Below are 19591 nucleotides of genomic sequence, written 5' to 3' on the forward strand. Positions count from 1 at the left end.
GCTTGTCTATAGGGTGCCTGGCTTTGGGTCCTGAGCCTGGGACGCAGCCTCTGATGTGTGGTTTTGCTTCCTGCAGGGTGTTGACTTGCTGGAAAGCAGGGGTACCCTGTTTTGCTCTCTGTCAAAACATTCTGGTATCTGGAGATGAGAGAGCCCTGGCATGCTGGTGAGCGGAGAGCACGCGGCTCGGCCGTGAGCCCTGACCTTTTGGGTCAGCGGCACGTGGTCTGAAGGCACACCTCAGCGCCGCACTGCCATGTGCTGCAGGACGGGGCCCTCTTGAAAAGTGGGAGGAGGGGGTCCTGTGAGGGCCTGCGGGGTGAGACGCGCAGGTGCAGACGGCCTCTCCCCAGGCGGCAGTCTTAGGAACTGAGGCTTGGGGAGCCTGAGGCCTGGGGAGCCCCAGGGGGCTGTGGACTCGGAGACCCCAGATCTCGCCACACGCTCGCGCTCTTGCACTGGCCGGCATGCTTTTTCTCTATTTAACTGATGCCTCAGCTCTTTTCCTCTTTTGTGGAGTTTGTTTATTGTGGCAGACAATAACACGTAACACGGAGTTCATGTGTTCTTAACATCATCTATGAGTTTATTGGAAAATTAGCCATGTATACATCATTTTGGAAAATGGAGAAGGAGGCTGAACGAGTCAGGAAGTTCACTGTAACATCATACAGAAATAGAACACGTTAGCAGTAGCTTTACCAGCGATACGTGTTCTTCCTGGAAATAAATTATTTGTATAAATAGCCTCTTGATGTTTGTGTATTTTCACTCTTAACAAATCACATAATTTTTACATATAGCACTTTAATGACAGAACTGGAAAAAAAAAATTTTATGGCATCTTTTTCCAGTAATTGTTATCTACTTCAAAACACACAATAGGTTTGATAGCAAAACAGCTAAAAGCAATTTATTCTAGTGCTAATATATTTATAAGAAAAGTATTTTTAATGGTCTTCCTATAAGATGGATTACATTTCAAAGCTGTCTTTTAATCTGTGCATTCCATTTTACATTTTACAAAAATGAAAGTCAATGTTGAACTCCTCAGTCTTAAGGGTATGAGTCATTTAAATATTTTTACAACCAAAAGTAGAAGCACCTTTGAATATTCTTGCTTGATATTTTCAAAACCTGAATTGCAGCTGCTTTCTTCTTTCCTTCTTCCTTTCCCCTTTCTTTCTTTCTTTCTTTCTTTCTTTCTTTCTTTCTTTCTTTCTTTCTTTCTTTCTTTCTTTCTTTCTTTCATCTTTCTCTCCCTCTCTCTTTCTCTCTTTTCTTTCTCCCCTTCCCTTCCTGCCTTTCTCCCTTCTTCCCTTCCTTCTTCCTTTCTCTCTTTCCCTCCCTCTCCCTCCCTCCCTCCCTCCCTCCCTCCCTGCCTTCCTTCCTGAGAAGAAGGAAGCTGCATTATAAGAACTGACGAGGGAAATCTAAGGTGCAGTGAAGAGTCGCTGCTGTTGTAACCTACTTTGGAAGGTGTGTCTGCATCTGGCAAGAGCCGGCACTAAGACACCCGAGTTCTTTTACGAAGGGTGAACACTCTGGCTGTGTCGCTCGGCTTCGTCTTCTTCGTTCCTTGCTGGGACTTCCCTGCATCCCTGGGGCTTGTCCTCTTTTGGCCTCTGGGTCTGAGGTCACACTGAGCCTCCAGGTTTTCCGTGGCACTGAGAGTGGGTGTGTCTTGTGGGCAGGCGGACTCTGGGGCCTTGGGCTCCCCATCGCCCACCCGGACGTTCCCTGGGCTGTAGGCCGCCAGCTGGCAGAGGGCCACGGCGGCCGTCTGCTTCTGCTCGTCGCCACTGTCCAGCGCCCTCGCGTCCTGGGCCTTCGCAGCAGGTGTTCTTGGTGGCACCTCTGCTGCATCGAGGCTGCTTTGGTTCATCTGGGCATGTTCTGGCCCATCTTCGGGACGTTCCGTGGCAGCGTTTTGAGCGGGGGCAGGGGCGGGTTCTGCCTCTTGCGGTCGGCTGTGGAAGGGAGGTCTCGGAGTCAGGGCGTTACAGGGGTCCTTCACCGAGAGGTTGAGAGGCACATCCTGCACTTCTGCAAAGTCCTTGTACACGGGGCTGTGAGTGGCTGCTTTGGCCTCTGGTTTCTTAGAGAGGTTTAGCGGGGCCATCCTGGGGCCATCCTCTGGGCTGGGAGGTGCAGCCTCTGGACCACGAGAGGTGCTTCCTGTCTCGCCTGGAGTGTCTCCGTTCATGGCGTCGAGGCTGGAAGAGGCAAAGAGAGGCCTTAATAGGAACCTTGCTTAGGAAAGCCATGGTTTAAAGCATTTTGAGCAAGTATGAGCTTGGCTAATGGAGCACAATCAGAGACATGCTTTGGAGATCTTGAAAATGAATTTTTCTTACCTTTTTGGGGACTCTTCTCTGTTTTCCAGAGCCTGGGAATGTGGGTGCTCTGTACTTTTCTTGACAGGCTTGAAGGCTGTGAGGCTTTGTTCGGGCTGGTGGAGCCTTCCCAGGGTGCTGGCGGCCGGCCTGTCCGAGAGGCCGCACGGCTCGGCACATGGCTGACTTGTCTGCGTGAAGTTGGTGGGGCTCGGCCTTCCAGGGGAGCCAGTGGCTGCGCTGCCTGCACGAGGGCTCATTTTGGTTCCGTCTGTGTCCCGCTGCCCATCTTGGGAGGGGTCTTTGGCCTCGGGAGTTGGGCTCTCCTTCTCAAACTCTGTGTGTTTTTTGTGCGTGTTGGAAGGACTTGACTTGGATGGACTCAGGGCCGGGTAGAGCAGAGCCTCTTCCAGTAGGTGAGAGCTGTGATCTCTGGACATGCCCGTGACGGGTGGAAGTCTGAGCCCGTAGGAGGAGAACGCAGACTCTGGCCTGTAAAACCCATAAGGAATTGGCAGGCTGGAGTGATACTGCTGGAGGAACCTGTAATGGTCATATGCCGAGGGGGGGTTCAGGTGCTTGGGGACCGGCCCCGGGGGAGGCAGCAAGTGCCTTTGGTCTTGGGCCCCATAGACGGACAGCAGGGGGGCATCACACTCAGGCGAGTTCCCAGCAAGTAGGTAGGGTGAATAGACAGTGGCCAGTCCGTGCTCTGTGTAGAAGTGCGGCTGGTACTCTGGGATTGCGGGGTGCATGTAAGGGGAAATGGCACGAAACCCCTTTGTGGAGGGGATTTTGTGTGGGAACTCAGGCGGGAGGAAAGGCGCGCCAGGTTTCCACGGGTAGCCAGGAGCATGGAATGCGGACTTGGTGTGGAAGGAGGTGGCTTTGGCTGTGGGGCCGGGCAGGGCCAGCAGTTCAGGAGCTTCAGCGTGCTCTGGCCCTTTGAGTCTGTGCTCTCCCACTGGGACAAATGCCGAAGGCCGCACGATGCCTTCCAGAACAGGGTGAGTGCCCCTGGTGGCTTCTGGAGCTGGACTCAGGGGTGCTGCTTCTTCCTGGAGAGCAGGCTTCTGTCCTGGGCACCTGTGGGGCCCACGTGCCTGCAGTTCCACGTTTTCCTTGATGTCGTCCTTGCCAAGGCTTTGCTGGAGCTTGGCCTCAAAGTGTGGGAGCCCGTTGGTGACAGGCTTGGCAGAGGTGGGCTTTGCTGCCGCGTCTGGCTGATTTGTCTGCTTAGGGTCCAGAGAGTTGGATTTGGGGCACTTGGGGATGCGGTCCTGCTCTGACACTAAAGTGATGGAGTTTTTGCAGAGACCGTACTTCATGTGGTTGAAAAGGTGTGACTTTTCATTGCAAGTGAAAGGGCACTGGAAACACTTATACTTGAAGGGTTTTCCTGGAGGCCTCGGGATGTAATGCGGCTTCTTTGGTTTTCGCTCTTTGAGAAGACTCATGTTCCTTCTTGTGTAGGTGCTGGTCCCCTCGCTAGTCCGGTCGCTGCTTACGATCTGGTGGCCGCTGCTTCTCCTTCGCTTCGTTTCCAAGTGCTTCTATTTGCAGCCTCCTCCATGTGCTGTGGGTCTGACGGGTGAGGTTTCGCTCATTGGGGCGGGGGCTGCAATGGAGGAGCAGAGCCTTAGCCTCACAGTAGGTCACCTGGAGGCACAGAGGGGTCACCAGCCTCGTCAGTGCGAGGACGAGATGAGCACCAACTGCCCCCTCCTTGTAAGCTGGCCACCAGCCCCCCCACCGTGTTCCTGTTTGCTCAAGTCTGACCTGAAAGAGTTGGCCTGGGGCCAAGAAGAGTGTGGTGTGTTAGTGCCGGCTCTGAGAACACCTGTAATTCTGTGAGTTTTGGGAATCTTTGTCCTGTGACCTGAGGCCTTGGATGCCAGGGAGGTTGTATTGACTGCTGGGACCCCACTCCCCCGTCCATGTTCATGGCTTCTGTGGTGCTCCTCTGACTGCACTGACCAAGACCACAGGGGCCCGGCCTGTGTATGGCTCCTTGACTGTTCTGTCCTGTTTAATCGTGTTGTGTTCTACGTGTGGCTACTTAGGAAAGAAGAATATTTAAACATGCAGTCCTACCCTACTGCTTCCAAAATCAAATGAGAAGTCCACGTTACTGGTGAGTAGCATTTATGCTGTCTCACAGACACATGTAAGCACCGTGTTTATGTTGACTCAGATGGTTCTAAGATGCCATCAAGGTGAGTTTCTGAGCTGTGTGAGTGACCGAATGCTCTCCTTCGCCGCCCTGTTACCACCGCCCACGTTGTGAGCAGTGTGGAGTAAGCTCTTGCCCTGTCCCTGCCTGGCATGTGGACAGCTGAGAACTCGACTGGCCCAGGGTGCCTGCCTGCCTTTCCTGGCCTTACCTCCAAACGGCGGTGCCTGTGTGAGAGATGGGTGGATTGCGGTGGGACCCCACCCATAAAAGCCTTTACCCTTTAGGAGGTGGGCCTTGGGCCGCTCTTGGCAAAGTTTTTGGTGGGCAGGCTATGATGGCCAGCGGGTGGCATCACCTCCCCCACACCCTGGGCCCTGGCAGGGCTGTGCGTGTCCCTTCGGCACCTTCCCCGAGGGCCCGCCTCTCCCTGTTCCCTGCCCTCCCGGGCTTACCCAGAGCCTCAGCCTGGTTTCCTTCACAGGCTGCTCCTCGCACCCCTGGGGCGCTCTCAGCCTCAGAACCCGAAACTGAGGACAAAGACGTGAGGTCTGGGAGGATCTTGCACGGCCCCAGTGGCGCGGCAGGGTGCCCCAGACCAGCCCATGGTGTGATTGTGTCTCAGAGCAGGCGTGTGGGTGGGGAGGCTGCAGGGCAGCGGGAGGAGTCAGGGCCCGCGCTTTCACGTAAGACCTGCGGTTTCTAAGTGTTGTCAGCTTTAAAATAAAGTTAAAAAGAAAGGAAATGATTTGGGAAAACTTTTCAGGTGCAGCTTTGCTTTAAGGAATGAGCAGATAAGGTCTGTCCTGAGACTAGTTTTTTCATGGATAAAGCATCGCCTGCTAGACATCGGGGTGGTGAGAACGTTCAGCTGGAAAGCAGACTTTTAAAAGTTGAGAAACACACATGGGAAACCTAAGAGCCTTGTTTTCACAAAGTAAAATGTAGTTTCTCTGTAGTGCCTTTCCTTGCGTCCCACACACTGTGATGAGGTCACCGGCAGTGTCAGGACCGTGGGGGCAGGCGCCGTTCGGGTTTTCAATTGGATACAGTACATTTCTGAGAAAGCTCTCTCTGATTTTATTCTCAGCGAACTGGTTTCTCTACTCATTTATTCCTTTTCCTTAGAAACACACCGCACCCCCCCTGCCCCCGAAACTGCCTCTGTTAACCTATTTGGTCATCATTCAGTGCTTTCAAAGATGTGTATTTACTAAGAAGTTGTTCTGCCAATGCCTGTGGCTCCTCTTTTGAGGAGTTTCTGCAGAGCAGGAGTGGCAAGGCACGTATTTCGGGTGAGAAACAAGGTTTCTGGCTGCCCTGTGACCGTGACAGGGGAGAGGGGGGTCCGAGGGACCTCCAGGGCGCTCACTGGCTCACCCTGCCCCTGACCTTCCCTGCCACGGTGCGGCTGCAGGAGCCACAAGGCAGTGTCAGAGCCGAGCCTGTTAAACATGTAAGCATAGCTTTATGTCTTTCTAACTTTCCCTCTTATTAAAGGGAAAAACGTGAAGTAACTCTTTATGAGTTCAACCCATACCTTGGGGGGAAGGTACGCTCTGGGCTATAAAAGCACAATTTCCTTGCCGCCCGTCAGGAAGCGATTCCAGCCAACCTGGGCCAGCTAGATAAGTCAGCGGGCGTGTGCCGGCACGTCTCCCCATGCTCCCTGGTTCTGAAGGCGTGAGAACCTCTGCAAGTCAGGTTCCCATGATTGTATAGGATGTGTTATGGCAAAGATCCGAAAAGTGATTTCATCACTAGCTGGAAGCATCATGATCAAAATGATGACAGTTGCAAAACTTTATCAAGTGTGAACCCAGAGTCTAGCGATGTCCAGAGTGGACACAGGTCCAGCCACTGGCATCTAGATCCCGGGAGCTCAGATGAAAGAAAAGCTCCCTCTGGATTTAAGAGAATGATTCAGATGCGCTAGATAACGACGTGTTAGTTTCAGAGGCAGTGTTTTTTAATACTGCTCATACTTTTAGGCAAACATATAGATAAATGTGTTAAAGTTTATCAAACGTTTATAGGAGGCAAGTTATATTTAAGTTATCCCAGTGTTACCCAGAAGAATAATTTAGGTAATAATTGTTTTTATGTTAATAATAATTAATGTGTACTTTTTTTCCATCAAATGACGTCATGTCTAAAGTTCGGGTCTGAATTTTTGTTCTTTGTTCAGTTAGCGTACAGGACAGTAAACAGGTTCTCTGGGGATCGTGCTGGTGCCCCGGGAAGTGAGGGCATTCCAGGCTGACCTGTGGGAAGGGAAGCCTGGGATAGAGTCACAGGTCGGTCGTGTCCCTAACTTTGGGTAAACTGACCTCTCAGGGTTGTACAATTTGCTAATTAAAACAAGGGCGCACAGCTGCCTCTGAGGCTGATGGAGACAGGTGTATTGACTTGGCCATAAAAACGCAGTACTGTCAGAGAAGTAAGTGGGCTAAAACTGAGGCTGTTGTAAGCTTTCGAAGGGGACGGCCTGTAGAAGGAGGTCAGTCTGAGAGTTCTGCCCTGGTGAGGGGCACCAGGATGAAGGAACTGCCTGGGACCTCATTGGTCTTGCCCTCTGGAGGGATGCCGCTTGTGACCGTCTCTGCCAGGCCAGGTTCTGTCCACTGGGCTTGGTGCTGCTGGCAGCTGCTGGCGTTAAATGTTCTGAAAAAGGGTATTGTTGCCAAAACAGCACAATCCAGAGCTTTAACTGTTCGTAGTAAGTTTGGATTTGCATTGGGAGGTGAGGTGTTTCTGAATGTGCCCAGGGGTGTTTCCCATAGGCTTTTCCTGGGGCCGGCATGTGCCTTTCTCAGTTACTTTGTAGCTGGGGAGCTGCTCGTTAGGCAAGACCCCTTTGATTTGACTTTCCTTAGAGAGCTGCAGTGTTAGCCTCTTTTGAAGCTCAGGCATGAGCCTGGTCCTGAAAGGTTTGCCCTCGACCAGCAGGAAGTGCCAGGAGCTGCCTCCTCACGCACCTTCCCTCCGGTCAGGGTCAGAGCCACTGTCACTGAGATGCGGTCTGTCCTCTGCCACCACTCTCTCCGAATCCTCGACTGCGTGGCCCGTGCACACAGTGTCCACACTGGGGGGAGAGACCAAGGGGGTGGTGACGGGGGACCACGCAGGAGGCTCGACGTGGCCGTTCAGAGGTTTTCCTGTTTAAAACTGTCCCTTTGTGACCTCAGGTATTTTGCACACCTCCTTGTGTGGAGCTGACGTGCTTCCTTGCCTTGGAGGGTGCTGCCCTGTCGCTCCTTCTGCGGGGCCCCTGCTCGCATGCCCGCCGGGCGTCTGGGCCCAGCTGCCCACACAGCGCTCTGAGCAGCCTGTGGTTTCGGTTGGCCACAGGGTTTGTGTGCTTGTTTTTGAAGTTATAAATTGCCAGTGCCCTGTCTCTCGATAGGTTCCTAAGTGTGGACAGTTAACGTGCTTGCCAGTTGTTAGGGTGATAGTGAGTGGCTGGCATGTTTGAAAAGTTTCTAAGAAGTTAGAAACCTAAAAAACAGACAAGAGAAAAAGATTTTTTTGAACTTTGATAGGACACAAGAGAGGTAATTATAGCTCAGCTTTATAGGACATTGCTGTGACGGGCTGGGTAACTATGCTTGTCACGCATGTTAACCTGTGCACTGAAATAAGGCTGTAATGGTCCCTTGGGTGCTGTCTGGCTGTCTGGCAGGGAGCCTCGTCAGGCAGAGCGTTTTGAAGGGCATGCTATAATTACAATATTGTGATGTGGCGTTATTGCATAACCCAAGGACACGCCATTGTCGCCTACCCACTGGGGTGTCGCAAGAACGAGATTTGTGAGTTTTACTCCAATTGAGCTTTTCCAGTGATTAACCGCCACTCCCTCCCAGACTCTTGGTTCTTTAAAATGAAGGATAAACTTCAGGACAACCATGACCTAGGGAGAGAGACAGTTTTCTAGAATGTAGTTGAGAAGAATGGATCTGGAAAAACAATCAGGGCTCTTTTGAGTTTCGGCCGGAGATCTCGACTTAACAGACATCCGCCCTTACCAGTAACTTAACACAGCTTTAACGCTGGAGAGCAGAGCCAGTGCACCTCAGCGTGCTCACCTCCTTCATCCCGAAAAACACCAGGTTAAAGCATTGGAAGGAGTTTGTTCAAAATAAAGATAATAAATGTAGACAGATTTTGCTTAAATGAAGTCTGACTTCGGTCAGACCTGGCTATTTGGCCAATAATTGTTCTGAGAGCTGGCTTATGAGAAACTTTATAAGGAGGAAAAAACCCTGCCTTTTTGTATATATAGGGATCCTCTTTGGTTAAGTTTTGTTCTTTTTGTTTGGTAAGCATATGTCAAAACAGTACTTATTTTAAACTTGAAGAGGTTTTAAAACTAAGCTGTAAAATCAGCAATTGTCTAAACACAGGTATGTATATATATATGTGTATATATATATATATATATACATACACATGTTTAAGTTTGTATATATGTGATTTTTTTATGTTTGAATTTATTGTAGTTTATTTTTAAGGTAAGGATCAGAGAAGCATTTATATACATTTGAATTTTAGTTTAAATTTTATGTAGAAATAAGGACTTAATTTCTAAATAAACTGTCTGTACTCTTAGAACAAAGTGTAAGCCTTATTAAAAGTTTTGTAATAATGGTCTCCTTTCCAGCGATGCACCTGCTGGGCCCTGAGTAATCCGCAGAGAATAGAGCAAGGCAGAGCCCGCACCGGGCAGGTGGCTCCCTGAGCCGGTGGTTAGTTCGAGATCCATTCTGAGAGTCGCTTAGAAAGGAAAGCTGAATTTGAGCAGAAATGGGTACTCACCAGAGCCGGGCAATGCTGGGAGCGGTCGGGTCAGGAGCCGGCGCTGACGGTGCCGCCGCCGAGAGCAGGACCTGTTCTCACGCTCGCTCGCAGGCTGAAACTGGAGCCGGCTGTTCCAGTGGGAGGGGTTTAAGTGTAGGAGTCGAGCCCTCAGGGCGTAGAGATGCACCTGATATGCCTCCCGCCCGCAGCTACGATTCATGTGTTTGCACCCACCTAGCTGCTTAGGAGCAGCGTCACCAATGGGCTGGCACACCGAGCGCCACTTCTGAGCCTCTTGGAAGCTCCCTGCTTCGGTGTTGAGAATGCCCTTTTCGTGCTGCCTGGATGCTCCTGGCTGCAGGGTTAGATGTGCTCGCCGTCAGGATGGAGACGGTGCGGTGTCGGTGGGGCTCTGGCCAGTGTGTGCTGGTGTGACAAAGACACCGTGTAGGAGACCTTCAGAACCCGCAGCGCATGCAGCAGCAGCAGGGAGACCCCGAGAGTTAGTCTCAAGCACGTCCCCCCGAGAGGGTCAGGCTCATGGGGTCCTCACCCCTAAGGGTCTGAGCGAACCTTGTCTCTGGTTGCCGTTCTCACCTCTCCCTTGTGCCTGGGAGTCGGCCTGCCGCCCTTCTGGCTGGGCAGGGGGCGGGGAGACCTCGGCCGCCTCGCCACAGGGGCCTGCCGACGCACGCCTGGGACGGGCACCGGGCTCCGGGCTCGCTGCAGGGCTGCCGCCAGGACGTGGCTCTGCCCCTCCCACTGCCCCCGTTCTGATCACTAACGCAGAGTCTGTGTATCTCTCTCCCTGCTTAGACTGCTTGCTGCTCAGGCCATGGCTGTTAGTGAGGCTAGAACGCAGTATCGATTTGGGGACAGGGAAGGGAGGTGGTGCGTGCGGGCTGGGTTCCTGCATGGCACGTCTGGCGCCGTGGTCAGGGTTGGGCTTACCAGGCCTGACGCTGTGGGTTTTTTTGTTTTATTTTTAATTTAAGTCTTTGAGATTTTACTTGGCTTTACCTTTGTATTGAATTCTTTAAAAAAATTTTTTTTTAGTCATTTTTGTCCGGATTAGATGCCCACATAATTTAAAGTTCTATAAAAAATAGTTACATAAATGTCATCATGAAACAGTGGTTCATTGCTGTTCCTTTTACCTACGGCTGGGTAATGAGCCACCCCAGAACTTGGAGGCTTAAAGAACTGCCATTTTATCACCTCTCGTGAGTGTGTGGGTCAGGAGTGTGGGCCGGCCTCCGTGAGCACAGTGCGTTCCACTTGGGGGGCCCTGGTGGTATTGAGCTGGACTGGAGGGTCCACCTTGTGTCCCGGAGGGCACGACTGAGCCGTCTTTTCCGTGTGGTCTCACTTGCGAGGCCTCCCCAGGAGGGTGGTTGGTGAGGCACCTCGTGTGTACTGCTTCACCAGCTCAGACTCGAGGGGAGGCAGCAGGCCCCCGTCTCCGTGGGGTGCTGTTGGATGCCCCTCCCATCTCTGTCCAGGAGCAGCACTGGGACCTCTTCTTAGCTGAGAATTTCTGTTTACCTCCTTGATTCCAGATAACATTACTCTATTGCTACTTCTGTTTCTTCCACCCACTTCTTACTCCCAGGTTTGGGTGTTGTCTGCTGACTTCCCTTTGTGGAAAGTGAGAGTTTTGCTGTCTCCTCTGCCCCTGTGCTCCCCTCCCTGTCACCCTGAGGTCACCTTTCCCTCTCTCCTGGATCCCATGTCTTCTCTCTTGGGTCGGTCCTTTATGTTGAGAGGAAGTGCATCCTGTTTGTAGGCCCCTGAGAAAGAGTGCAGGAGGTGGATTTGTGGGGACGTTGAATGGTTGATAGTGTCTTTATTCCTCGTGGTTGATCGTCTGACTGGGGATAGAATCCTGGGCCAGAGACGTTCACCCCCAGTTTAGAAAGGGCTCCCCTCTGCATATAGCTTTTGGGACTGCTGCACAGAAGTGCCTGGCTGTTCTGACTTCCTGATTCTTTGCTCCAGCGTTTTAACATGAACAATTTCAAATGTACAGGTGAGTCATAAGAATCCGACACTCAGATTCTTGATGGGTGTTTTATTGTATTTGGTTTATCACAGAGGTCTGCCCACCTCCCCCCGCCCCCAGCACCAGCCCTGCTGCACTGCAGAGTCCATTGCGTTTGACCCCTAAACATGTCAGTAGGTACGTCATTAACTATCTGTGTACCATTCTTCTTCTTCATTTTTTTAATGTTTTTTTTATTTTTAAATTTATTTCTGAGAGAATGAGACAATGTGAGCAGGAGAGGGGCAGAGAGAGAGGGAGACACAGAATATGAAACAGGCTCCAGGCTCTGAGATGTCAGCACAGAGCCCCACACGGGGCCCGAACCCATGAACTGTGAGATCATGACCTGAGCCGAAGTTGGATGCTTAACCGACTGAGCCACCCAGGTGCCCCAGGTTCCTCTTTTAAAGGTAAAAATTGCACTCCGCAGAGGGCACAGGTCTTCAGAGCTTTGAGAAGCATTTTCTCCGCCATGATCACCCCACCCCCAGACAGAGGCAGCACTGGTGGGATTCCTTCTGTTCCAGCCGAGTGTGTCCTGTTCTAGAATTTTATGGAGGCGATCACTCCTGACCCTCCTGTTTTCATTTCCCGGAATGTTCTCTGCCAGCCCTCTGGTCAACGATTCTTCAGTCTTTGGCACCTATTTGGTTCTCTGGTGCAACTTCTGTAGTGTCTGGTGAGTAGTGGCATGGCTTTTCTGGTTTCTCTGAGGGTTTAACGACTCCTGCCCTCTCTGCACATTGGCCCATCCTTCACCTCTCACCATGTCCAGAGAGTTCACTGTGTCCTCAGTGGCCCTTACAGCGCTCTGTGTTTTAGGCCTTCAGAGTTATCTCAAGCCTTTCAGGGATCCTGTGTGTAGGTCAGGCAGGTTCTGTTCCCCACTTGTGCGCAGGCGTGGCATCCAGCCTGCTCAGTGCCGCCTGTACTGTGGCTTCCCTGACTACCTTCCCTGTCGCATATGCCTTGGAAAAGGAAAACACTCTCCGTAGTTGCCGCTGGGGTTCCACCAGCTGCTGTGTGTATTAGTCTCCTCCATTACGGAGAAGTCCCATGACTGTGTTGCTGACCGAGGTTAAATCTTCAGGAGCATGGGGGTGGCAGCTGGTATGTACTGAGCATTCACTAGGTGTGAGGCCCTGCACTGGGCACTCTGCCTGCGTCGACACCTTTAATCACCCCAGCAACTCTGCGGAAGCAGAATTAGCACAGAGAGGGTAAGTTATCTGGTTGAGGTTACCCAGCCTGAAGTGCGACAGAGCAGAGTCCTAGCGGATGGCGGAGGGGCTGTACAGGCAGGGGAGAAAATGCCTCCCTGTGAGCTGCTGTGGCTGTGACCCGGCTCAGGGACCCACTTAGCACACAAGTGCTCAGAGCTTCAGGTGGGGCGGCCGGTGGCCAGGCTCCGGCCTTGCTGGGCTTTGATGGGTCTGAGTGTGGGGGGGGACTCGTGCCATGGCTATGGCTGCTCTTATGGGGAGTGGAGTGGGCGTCGTGGCTGGGCTCAGACACGTGCTGCTGGGCCTCAGCTCAGGGCTTCGCCCCTGTGGGTGTGTCTCACTGTCCTGCCCAGAGGGGAGGGTGAGGCGTGATGAGGGCGCAGCTGCTGTGGCTCGGCTCCCGCTTGCTCTCCTGCCTCTTGACTTTGGGCAGCACGTTCTGACCCGACACCATCCCTGTCCCCGTCACTGTCCCGTGTCCCTCCCGCTCCCCATCCAGCAGCATGCTCTACACGTCTACACTCTGTGGGCAGTTATGTGACCCGGGCCGGGCCTGAGTCCTCCCTTCTGTAGGGAGGTGTGCGGGAGGCTGCTGCTCGTGGGCTGCTGTGGGAGGTTACCACGAGGTAACCAGGGCAGCCCACTGCCACGGCGTGCGTCCTGTGGGAACGGCATGTGCCACAGGTAAAACCTCTCTGCTGAAGGAGACACGCCACTTCTGTTTTTGACCTGGTAAGTCAGTAGGGGGTAGTTTTGATTTGTGCACTCCTCTTGGGGTGCCGGGTCTGGGGGAAAGGAAAAGGGAAAGCACAAGCTCTGTGAAGGTGTGATTCCGTTTCTCTAATCTGGGTTGTTGTTGGAGGAAGTAAGCCCTGACCTGCTGCCAAGGTGACATCTGTTAGATCTCTAGCTTAACAAATGCTTCCTAAAATCCTGCCCTTGTGGCCCAGGCCTGGGGAGGTCCCGTGAGAAGGGGACCAGGGATGGTTCCCGGACTGGAGCAACTTGCTGCCGGGGGTGCATCTCAGGGCCTCAGGCTGGCAGGGCGGGATGCTGCCCCCTGTGGGACCTGGTGGTGAGGCTGTGGGGACCTTCCGGGCGGACTCCAGGCTCCTGGAGGGCAGGGCAGCTGTGTATCCGTCACGTCAGCAGATAGGTATGTTTCTCAGGGTGTCGTGACTGTAATTTGTTTCTAGCGGGAGCTCCGTAGTGAGAATCCTGTCCCGGGAGACTTGTGCGCCCTCTCTAGGCTCTTGAGGCCTTAGCTCTGCTGGCCCTGGGGGGCTGCCTGTGGGCTCCCCTGGGGACAGGCACCCGCAGGACACTTGGGGGTCCCCTGCCCCTCCTTTCTGGTCTCCTCTCCGTGGGACTGATGTTTCCTCCCTCGCTGCCAGAGTCTCGGTGCTGAGGAGGCTCTTCCCTGCGTTGCTGAGCTCTGCTGCCCCACCCCGCCTTTAGGTCTGTAGACTGACGAGCAGACCTGGCATCTTTCCTAGGCTCTCGGGGGGTCGTCAAAAACCTGTCAGCCTGGGGTAGGACTCTAGGCCCTGCTGTCCTGCTTGGAGGCTGCCGGCTAGCCTGGAGCCTGTCTTCTGGGATCAGGACGATGCTCCTGGCCTGGCACCCGGCCCAGGCCTGGACGTGCTGGGGTGCGCCCCTGTGAGCCGAGCAAGCAGTGGGAGCCTGGGACCTTGCAGGAGCCCAGCAGCCCTGAGGGCCCTCGCCTGCCCCAGGCGTGAGGACCTGGCCCTGCGAAGCTGAGTGCTGGGGAGCTCGGAGCGCATGCTGGCTGTGGCGAGGGCTCGAACTGTGGTTGTCTTTTGCAGGCGCTTGGTTTTTCGCCGTAACGAATACTGACAATGTCAGTGCAGTTTTACTCTGTCAGACAGTTGGCTAATAGAGGAAATGAAAGTCAAGTTAGTGTGGCCGTCCATGACGTAGGCCAAGGCTGGTGGGAGTGTCGGGAAAGTACTCCTGTCAGACTTTAATTTTCCTTTGATGAGTCAGTCTGAGATATGTAATCTACTGCTCGAATTTTAATTTGCTGCTTATTCTGGTAATACCCCCATGTTGACTTTTGTGGATCTGGGGCTACTTTGGCTTTGGAGGAGAGCACGCAGGCTCCCTTTCCTGCCGGGCTGCCAGGTAAATGGTGGGCAGTGCCAGGGCCTGCCCGGGAGAGGCACTCAGCAGGGAGGGCGGCTCAGCCTCGGCTGCGGGGCACACGGCTCCCCAGGCTCCTCCCTTCCGGCGCCTTCCCCTCAGGAGTGCAAGAAGCAGGGTAGAAGTGGATGTGGAATGCTCCTGAACCAGGGTGGAGGTGGGAGGCTGTGGGTTCCTTTTGTTTAGACGGGGTCTTGGAAGCCAGCACCGCGGCGGCTCTGCCCTCCCCTCTTTCCTCCCCCGGTGTGACCCGGGCTGTGGCTTCCGTGTCTGAAGTGAAACTTGAAACCATGAGCTACGGGCTTGTTGTGTCTTGGGCTGGGAAACCATGAACGTGGGCCAAATTTTGAGGATCCCCACGGTTTTCTTCACCTCCTGCCCTCTCCCTATCCCGGCAGTGAGCGGCGTTTCAGCGTTGCCCGCGAGGCTCGTGCAGGCGGCCAGGGCCAGGCCTGAGGCTCTGCACTGCCTTTGTCCCATGTGCGTTCCTAGGGTGCTTTTTGTGTGCGGGTCTCCAGGTGCATTGACAACCGCGTACGAAGTCTCGTGGAGGGATGAGCAGAAAGAAATGAACGTGCACATTTCCTTTCTTCCTTTTCTCTCCCGCTATGAACAACATCCGCGAACAAGAGCGAACAAGTGAGGGAAGTGCTCCTGGGGCCTCATGGGCTCTGCCTCCATCCCACCCACGTGTGCCATGGCTCCTGACCCTGCCACATGCGGCCTCTCTGCCCGGGCTCGGCCCTCATGGCCGTGGCTGCTCTCGGCCTCGTCCTGAGTCAGTCAGGTTTCAAACGCGGCAGTGAGTCTTTTTCTCTGTTATTTCCAGACGTTGGCTCGGGTTCTTTTATGAGCGTCCCGCTCCTTCTCTCTGGCTTGCATTCCTGCTTTCGTGTCTCCAGTGCAACAGACCCGTGTTCCTGGCAGTATCTGTTAGGTCCTGTTGCCTTAGGTTCTGGGGCCTCTGGCCCTATCGCACCTGTAGTCCTGCCTTGTGAGCTAGAAGATGAACATGAGGATTGCTTCTTATTGGCTCATTCTCAGCGGGCGTGAGTTGCTCCACGCCCTGTGGGGTGGCCTGTGGCGTGGCTCTGTGCTGCTTCTCTGGGGCATCCCTGTGGACAGCCTGGAGCAGGCTTCGTGCCTGTGCCTCAGCCTGGGCTTCCCCCACTCCAGGCAGTGTGCATGCACAGCCCAGGCTGGGGGCTCTGGTTTCTCATGGAGGCCTCCCCACTTCCTCCATACCCCCCAGAAGGGACAGGCCCCTGTCAGCAGCCCAGCCAGTCCTTCCTTCCACCGGGAGTCCCTGTGTGAGAGGCCCTGGAGAGGCCCAGAGGAGCCGGGCCTGAGTCCGTCAGTAGGGTTGGTACTGTTCCAGGCATTCTGTACAGTGTCCTAGCCAGCAGTGACCAAAAGCATAACAATTGCAGGAAGAATCAGTCCTTGTTGAGCACTTGACTGCATACTACACATTGCTCTAAGCTTTTAGCTGAGTTAAGAATGCCTACGTTCACCTTGGGGACTGCAGAGTTCAGAGGAGAAGGTGAGAGGCTTGTCCAGAGCCACACAGGCTGCCCGCCTCTTACTTCATCCTTGCACCGTGATGTGAAAGCTTCCTCTTGGAGGATGCCACCACTTGCTGCTGTGGATCTGCATTGTGTTTGCGTCATCTAGCTCAGCTGAGACCCTCTGTCAGAGTCCCTTCCTGCGGGTTCTGTGAGAGGGTGTGTGTGACTTGGAAAGCAGAGGCAGGGCAGTCCCATGGGTGTGCCTGTGAGGCTGGGCCTGGGTGGTGCAGATGGCCATGTGGGTTAGATGGTGGCCCTGCTCCCACGGGACCCTCTCTGTGGTCCTCTGGACCCGAGCTGGTTTGTGGGCAGCCTGCCCACACCCACCAGGCCCCACCCTCCTCACCGGTGTTCAGGTGCCCCTCCACCCTTGCTGCCCCTCCCCGTGCCCCGGTCCTGCTGACACCAGGCCCCACAGCAGAGGCCGAGGGAGCAGGTGTGTGTAGACTGGTCACTCGGCCCCTGTAGCCACATCAGCTCTGATCCCTGCATAAACTTGTGTGTAACTAGGTGTCATCCTTGGCTGACATGAGTAAATTGTACTTAAGACCATGCAAAGCAGAACTCAGACTACAGAGATAAATGGACACAATCTGGTATGTTTCTGAGAGCCGAAAACCCTCTCTCACTTATCGATAGGTCAGGTTCAGTTAGGAACCACAGTAGTGGGAAGCATGTCTGTATGATTTGGACAACAGATAACCGGCTGGATTCCCTGGATTTATACAGAGCTCTGCAGCCAGTCCCCTGGGGAGTCTGCAGCTCTTAGACACACAAGGAACACACAATATCGCGTGGTTCCTGGGCCATAAAACAAGACTCAGGAAATTTCAAAGAATCTCTAGTGCACAGACAGCATTCTTTGATCACAAAACAGTGAGGTTAAATTTCAGATACAGAAGATAAAGGTAAGATGTGAATTGTTAGTTTTTAGATTTCTAGATAACACACAGGTCAAAGAAGAAATCCCAATAGCAATTTCATAATAGAAACTTAAAGGTAGAAATGACAGTAATGAAATTATTACATATCAGAACTTTTGAGATGCAGCAGCTGTGTGTTTGAAGGGAAGTTTAGAACCTGGGGCAGAGTTGTGAAAGTGTGGCCCAAGGCCTGGTGTGGCCTTGGCCTTGAGACAAAAATGGGTCCCTCCCCCCACCCCCTTTTTTAAAAGGAGATGCTTTTTGTTTGTTTTTAGAGTGAGAGAATGCGAGTGGGGGAGAGGGGCAGCGAGAGAGAGGGAGAGAGAATCCCAAACAGGCTCCATGCTCAGCGCAGAGTCTGACGTAGGAGCTCGATCCCACGATGCTGAGATCATGACCTGAGCTGAAATCAAGAGTCAGATGCTCAACTGATGGCCTATGGCTTCAGAGCTGGAATACCCATGCTCTGGCTGACCCTGCCCAAAGTGCTTTGGCCAAGGGACTGGACGGGAGCAGGCAGCCCGGCAGTGCCGGGGATGCAGAGAGAAGGCAGGAGCTGAACAGGTAAGTGTCCCCCTTATTGAGGGGACAAGCAGCAGAGTGACTGAACCCTGTTAGACAGTGAGGCAGAGCTGTGCTGTGTACACTGCAGGGACATGGAATGATCGGTAAGAACGCCTCTGCTGGTAAGTTTGGTAGATGTTCCTAGAAAAAGACAATTTATCAAAATTGACCCAAGTGGAGGTAGAAAGGTGACTTGTCTGCTTCACGACCCTGATTTATCAATCTGGAGCGGATATCTACCTTTAGGGAGTTTTTCTAAAATAGTTCTGTTGAGATAATAACTTATCCATACGCTTCACCCAGTCACAGTGTACAAATCAGTGATGTTTAGTCTGTTGTCTGTCTCTCTCAAAAATAAGTAAACATTAAAAAAAGAAAAAAAGGAACTTACGAATTTGGGGGACACAGTTCTCACAGCAGATGGATAGACCACATTTTGTTTCTCTGTGTATCAGCTGATAGACATTTGGGGAGTTTTTGCTGTTTGGCTTTTGTGGCTAGTGCTGCCATGAATATTTATGTGCACATTTTTTTTTAATTAAAAAAAATTTTTTTTAACGTTCATTTTTGAGAGCGTGAGTGGGGAGGAGGGACGGAGAGAGAGGGAGACACAGAATCTGAAGCAGGCTCCAGGCTCTGGGCTGTCAGCACAGAGTCTGATGTGGGGCTTGAACTCATGAACCGTGAGATCATGACCCGAGTGAAAGCAAGAGTCTGACACTTAACTGACTGAGCCACTCAGGTGCCCCTTTTGTGCAAATTTTTGTGTGGACATAGCTTTTCATCTCTCTTGGGTCGAGACCTAGGGATGGGACTTAGGGCTGTTTTAAAGACTAAAGAAATGAACCCATGTCAAGAGTTGGAACAGCATTTGGCATGTGATGAGTTCTGTTTATCTGTTTGTGATGACACTGAGGGGGGGTGTGCAGTGTCTCTGGAAGACAGATGGGGTTATTGGGGCCCAGTCTGTTTCTGCCTCCTGATAACGTAGCTTCCCCTGCTTTCTTTTGACAAGTATTGTCTTGGTACGTCATTTTTTATTCTTTTATTTAACTGTTTACATTCCTATATTTTAGATATGTGTCAGACCAGAAATCCACTCAGTGATTTTTAACTGGTGAGCGTATTCTGCTAACATTTAATCTAAATACCAACACACTTGGATTTGGGTTTGTCGTCTTACTTTTCCATTGCTTGTTGTATATTTTAAAAAAACTATTTTTTTGCCTTTTTCAGAACATGGTTTCTGTTATTTCTTCCCCCATCGTATTCCACATCTTCCCCCTCTATTGATTTAGAAGTTATATATTGTATTTCTTTTCTTTAAAGAGTCTTTAATAATCTTTAGACTTATATCATGAGTATTTAAAGTCAAAAGTTAACCCATAGTAATATAACAGCATACCCTAGTGCTGGTCACTTGTTGTAATTGTCAGGTTTTCCATTCTGTCTTTTTGTTTAACGTTATATATTATTTTAAAAGAGTGTTTATTTATTTTGAGACAGAGAGTGAGAAAGAGTATGTGCACGTGCAGGCACGAGCCAAAGTCGAGTCGTACGCTTAACCAACTGAGCCACCCAGGCACCACTATACATTATTATCTTAAAAAGTGTTTGTTTAGATGTTCCTACATGTAAATGCAATTTCTTCTGCTAACTATTACTTTTTGCATCCCAGACCCCTTCCCTTTGGGATAATTTTACTTTTTTTTTTTGTCTTTAATATTTTTTAAATGTTTATTTATTTTGGAAAGAGAAATACAGAGTGTGAGCAGGATACTGGCAGAGAGAGAGGGAGAC

General features: G+C 52.1%; 2 protein-coding genes across 4 annotated transcripts in view; one reads left to right on the plus strand and one right to left on the minus strand.

The window, feature by feature from the left end:
* Window positions 1–19591, plus strand: part of TBCD (tubulin folding cofactor D) — a 152421-nt gene that overhangs the window by 47940 nt on the left and 84890 nt on the right. The window lies entirely within an intron of this gene.
* On the minus strand, window positions 1450–3793 carry ZNF750 (zinc finger protein 750). Its single transcript, XM_077757067.1, has 2 exons — window positions 2358–3793; window positions 1450–2216 (listed from the first exon to the last, which is right to left on the minus strand). The coding sequence occupies exons 1-2, from the start codon at window positions 3791–3793 to the stop codon at window positions 1508–1510; spliced, it is 2145 nt and encodes a 714-aa protein (XP_077613193.1). The 3' UTR covers window positions 1450–1507.

The sequence above is a fragment of the Crocuta crocuta genome, unplaced genomic scaffold (genome assembly GCF_008692635.1).
Source record: "Crocuta crocuta isolate KB4526 unplaced genomic scaffold, BGI_CrCroc_1.0 scaffold50, whole genome shotgun sequence".
Classification (NCBI taxonomy): Eukaryota; Metazoa; Chordata; class Mammalia; order Carnivora; family Hyaenidae; genus Crocuta; species Crocuta crocuta.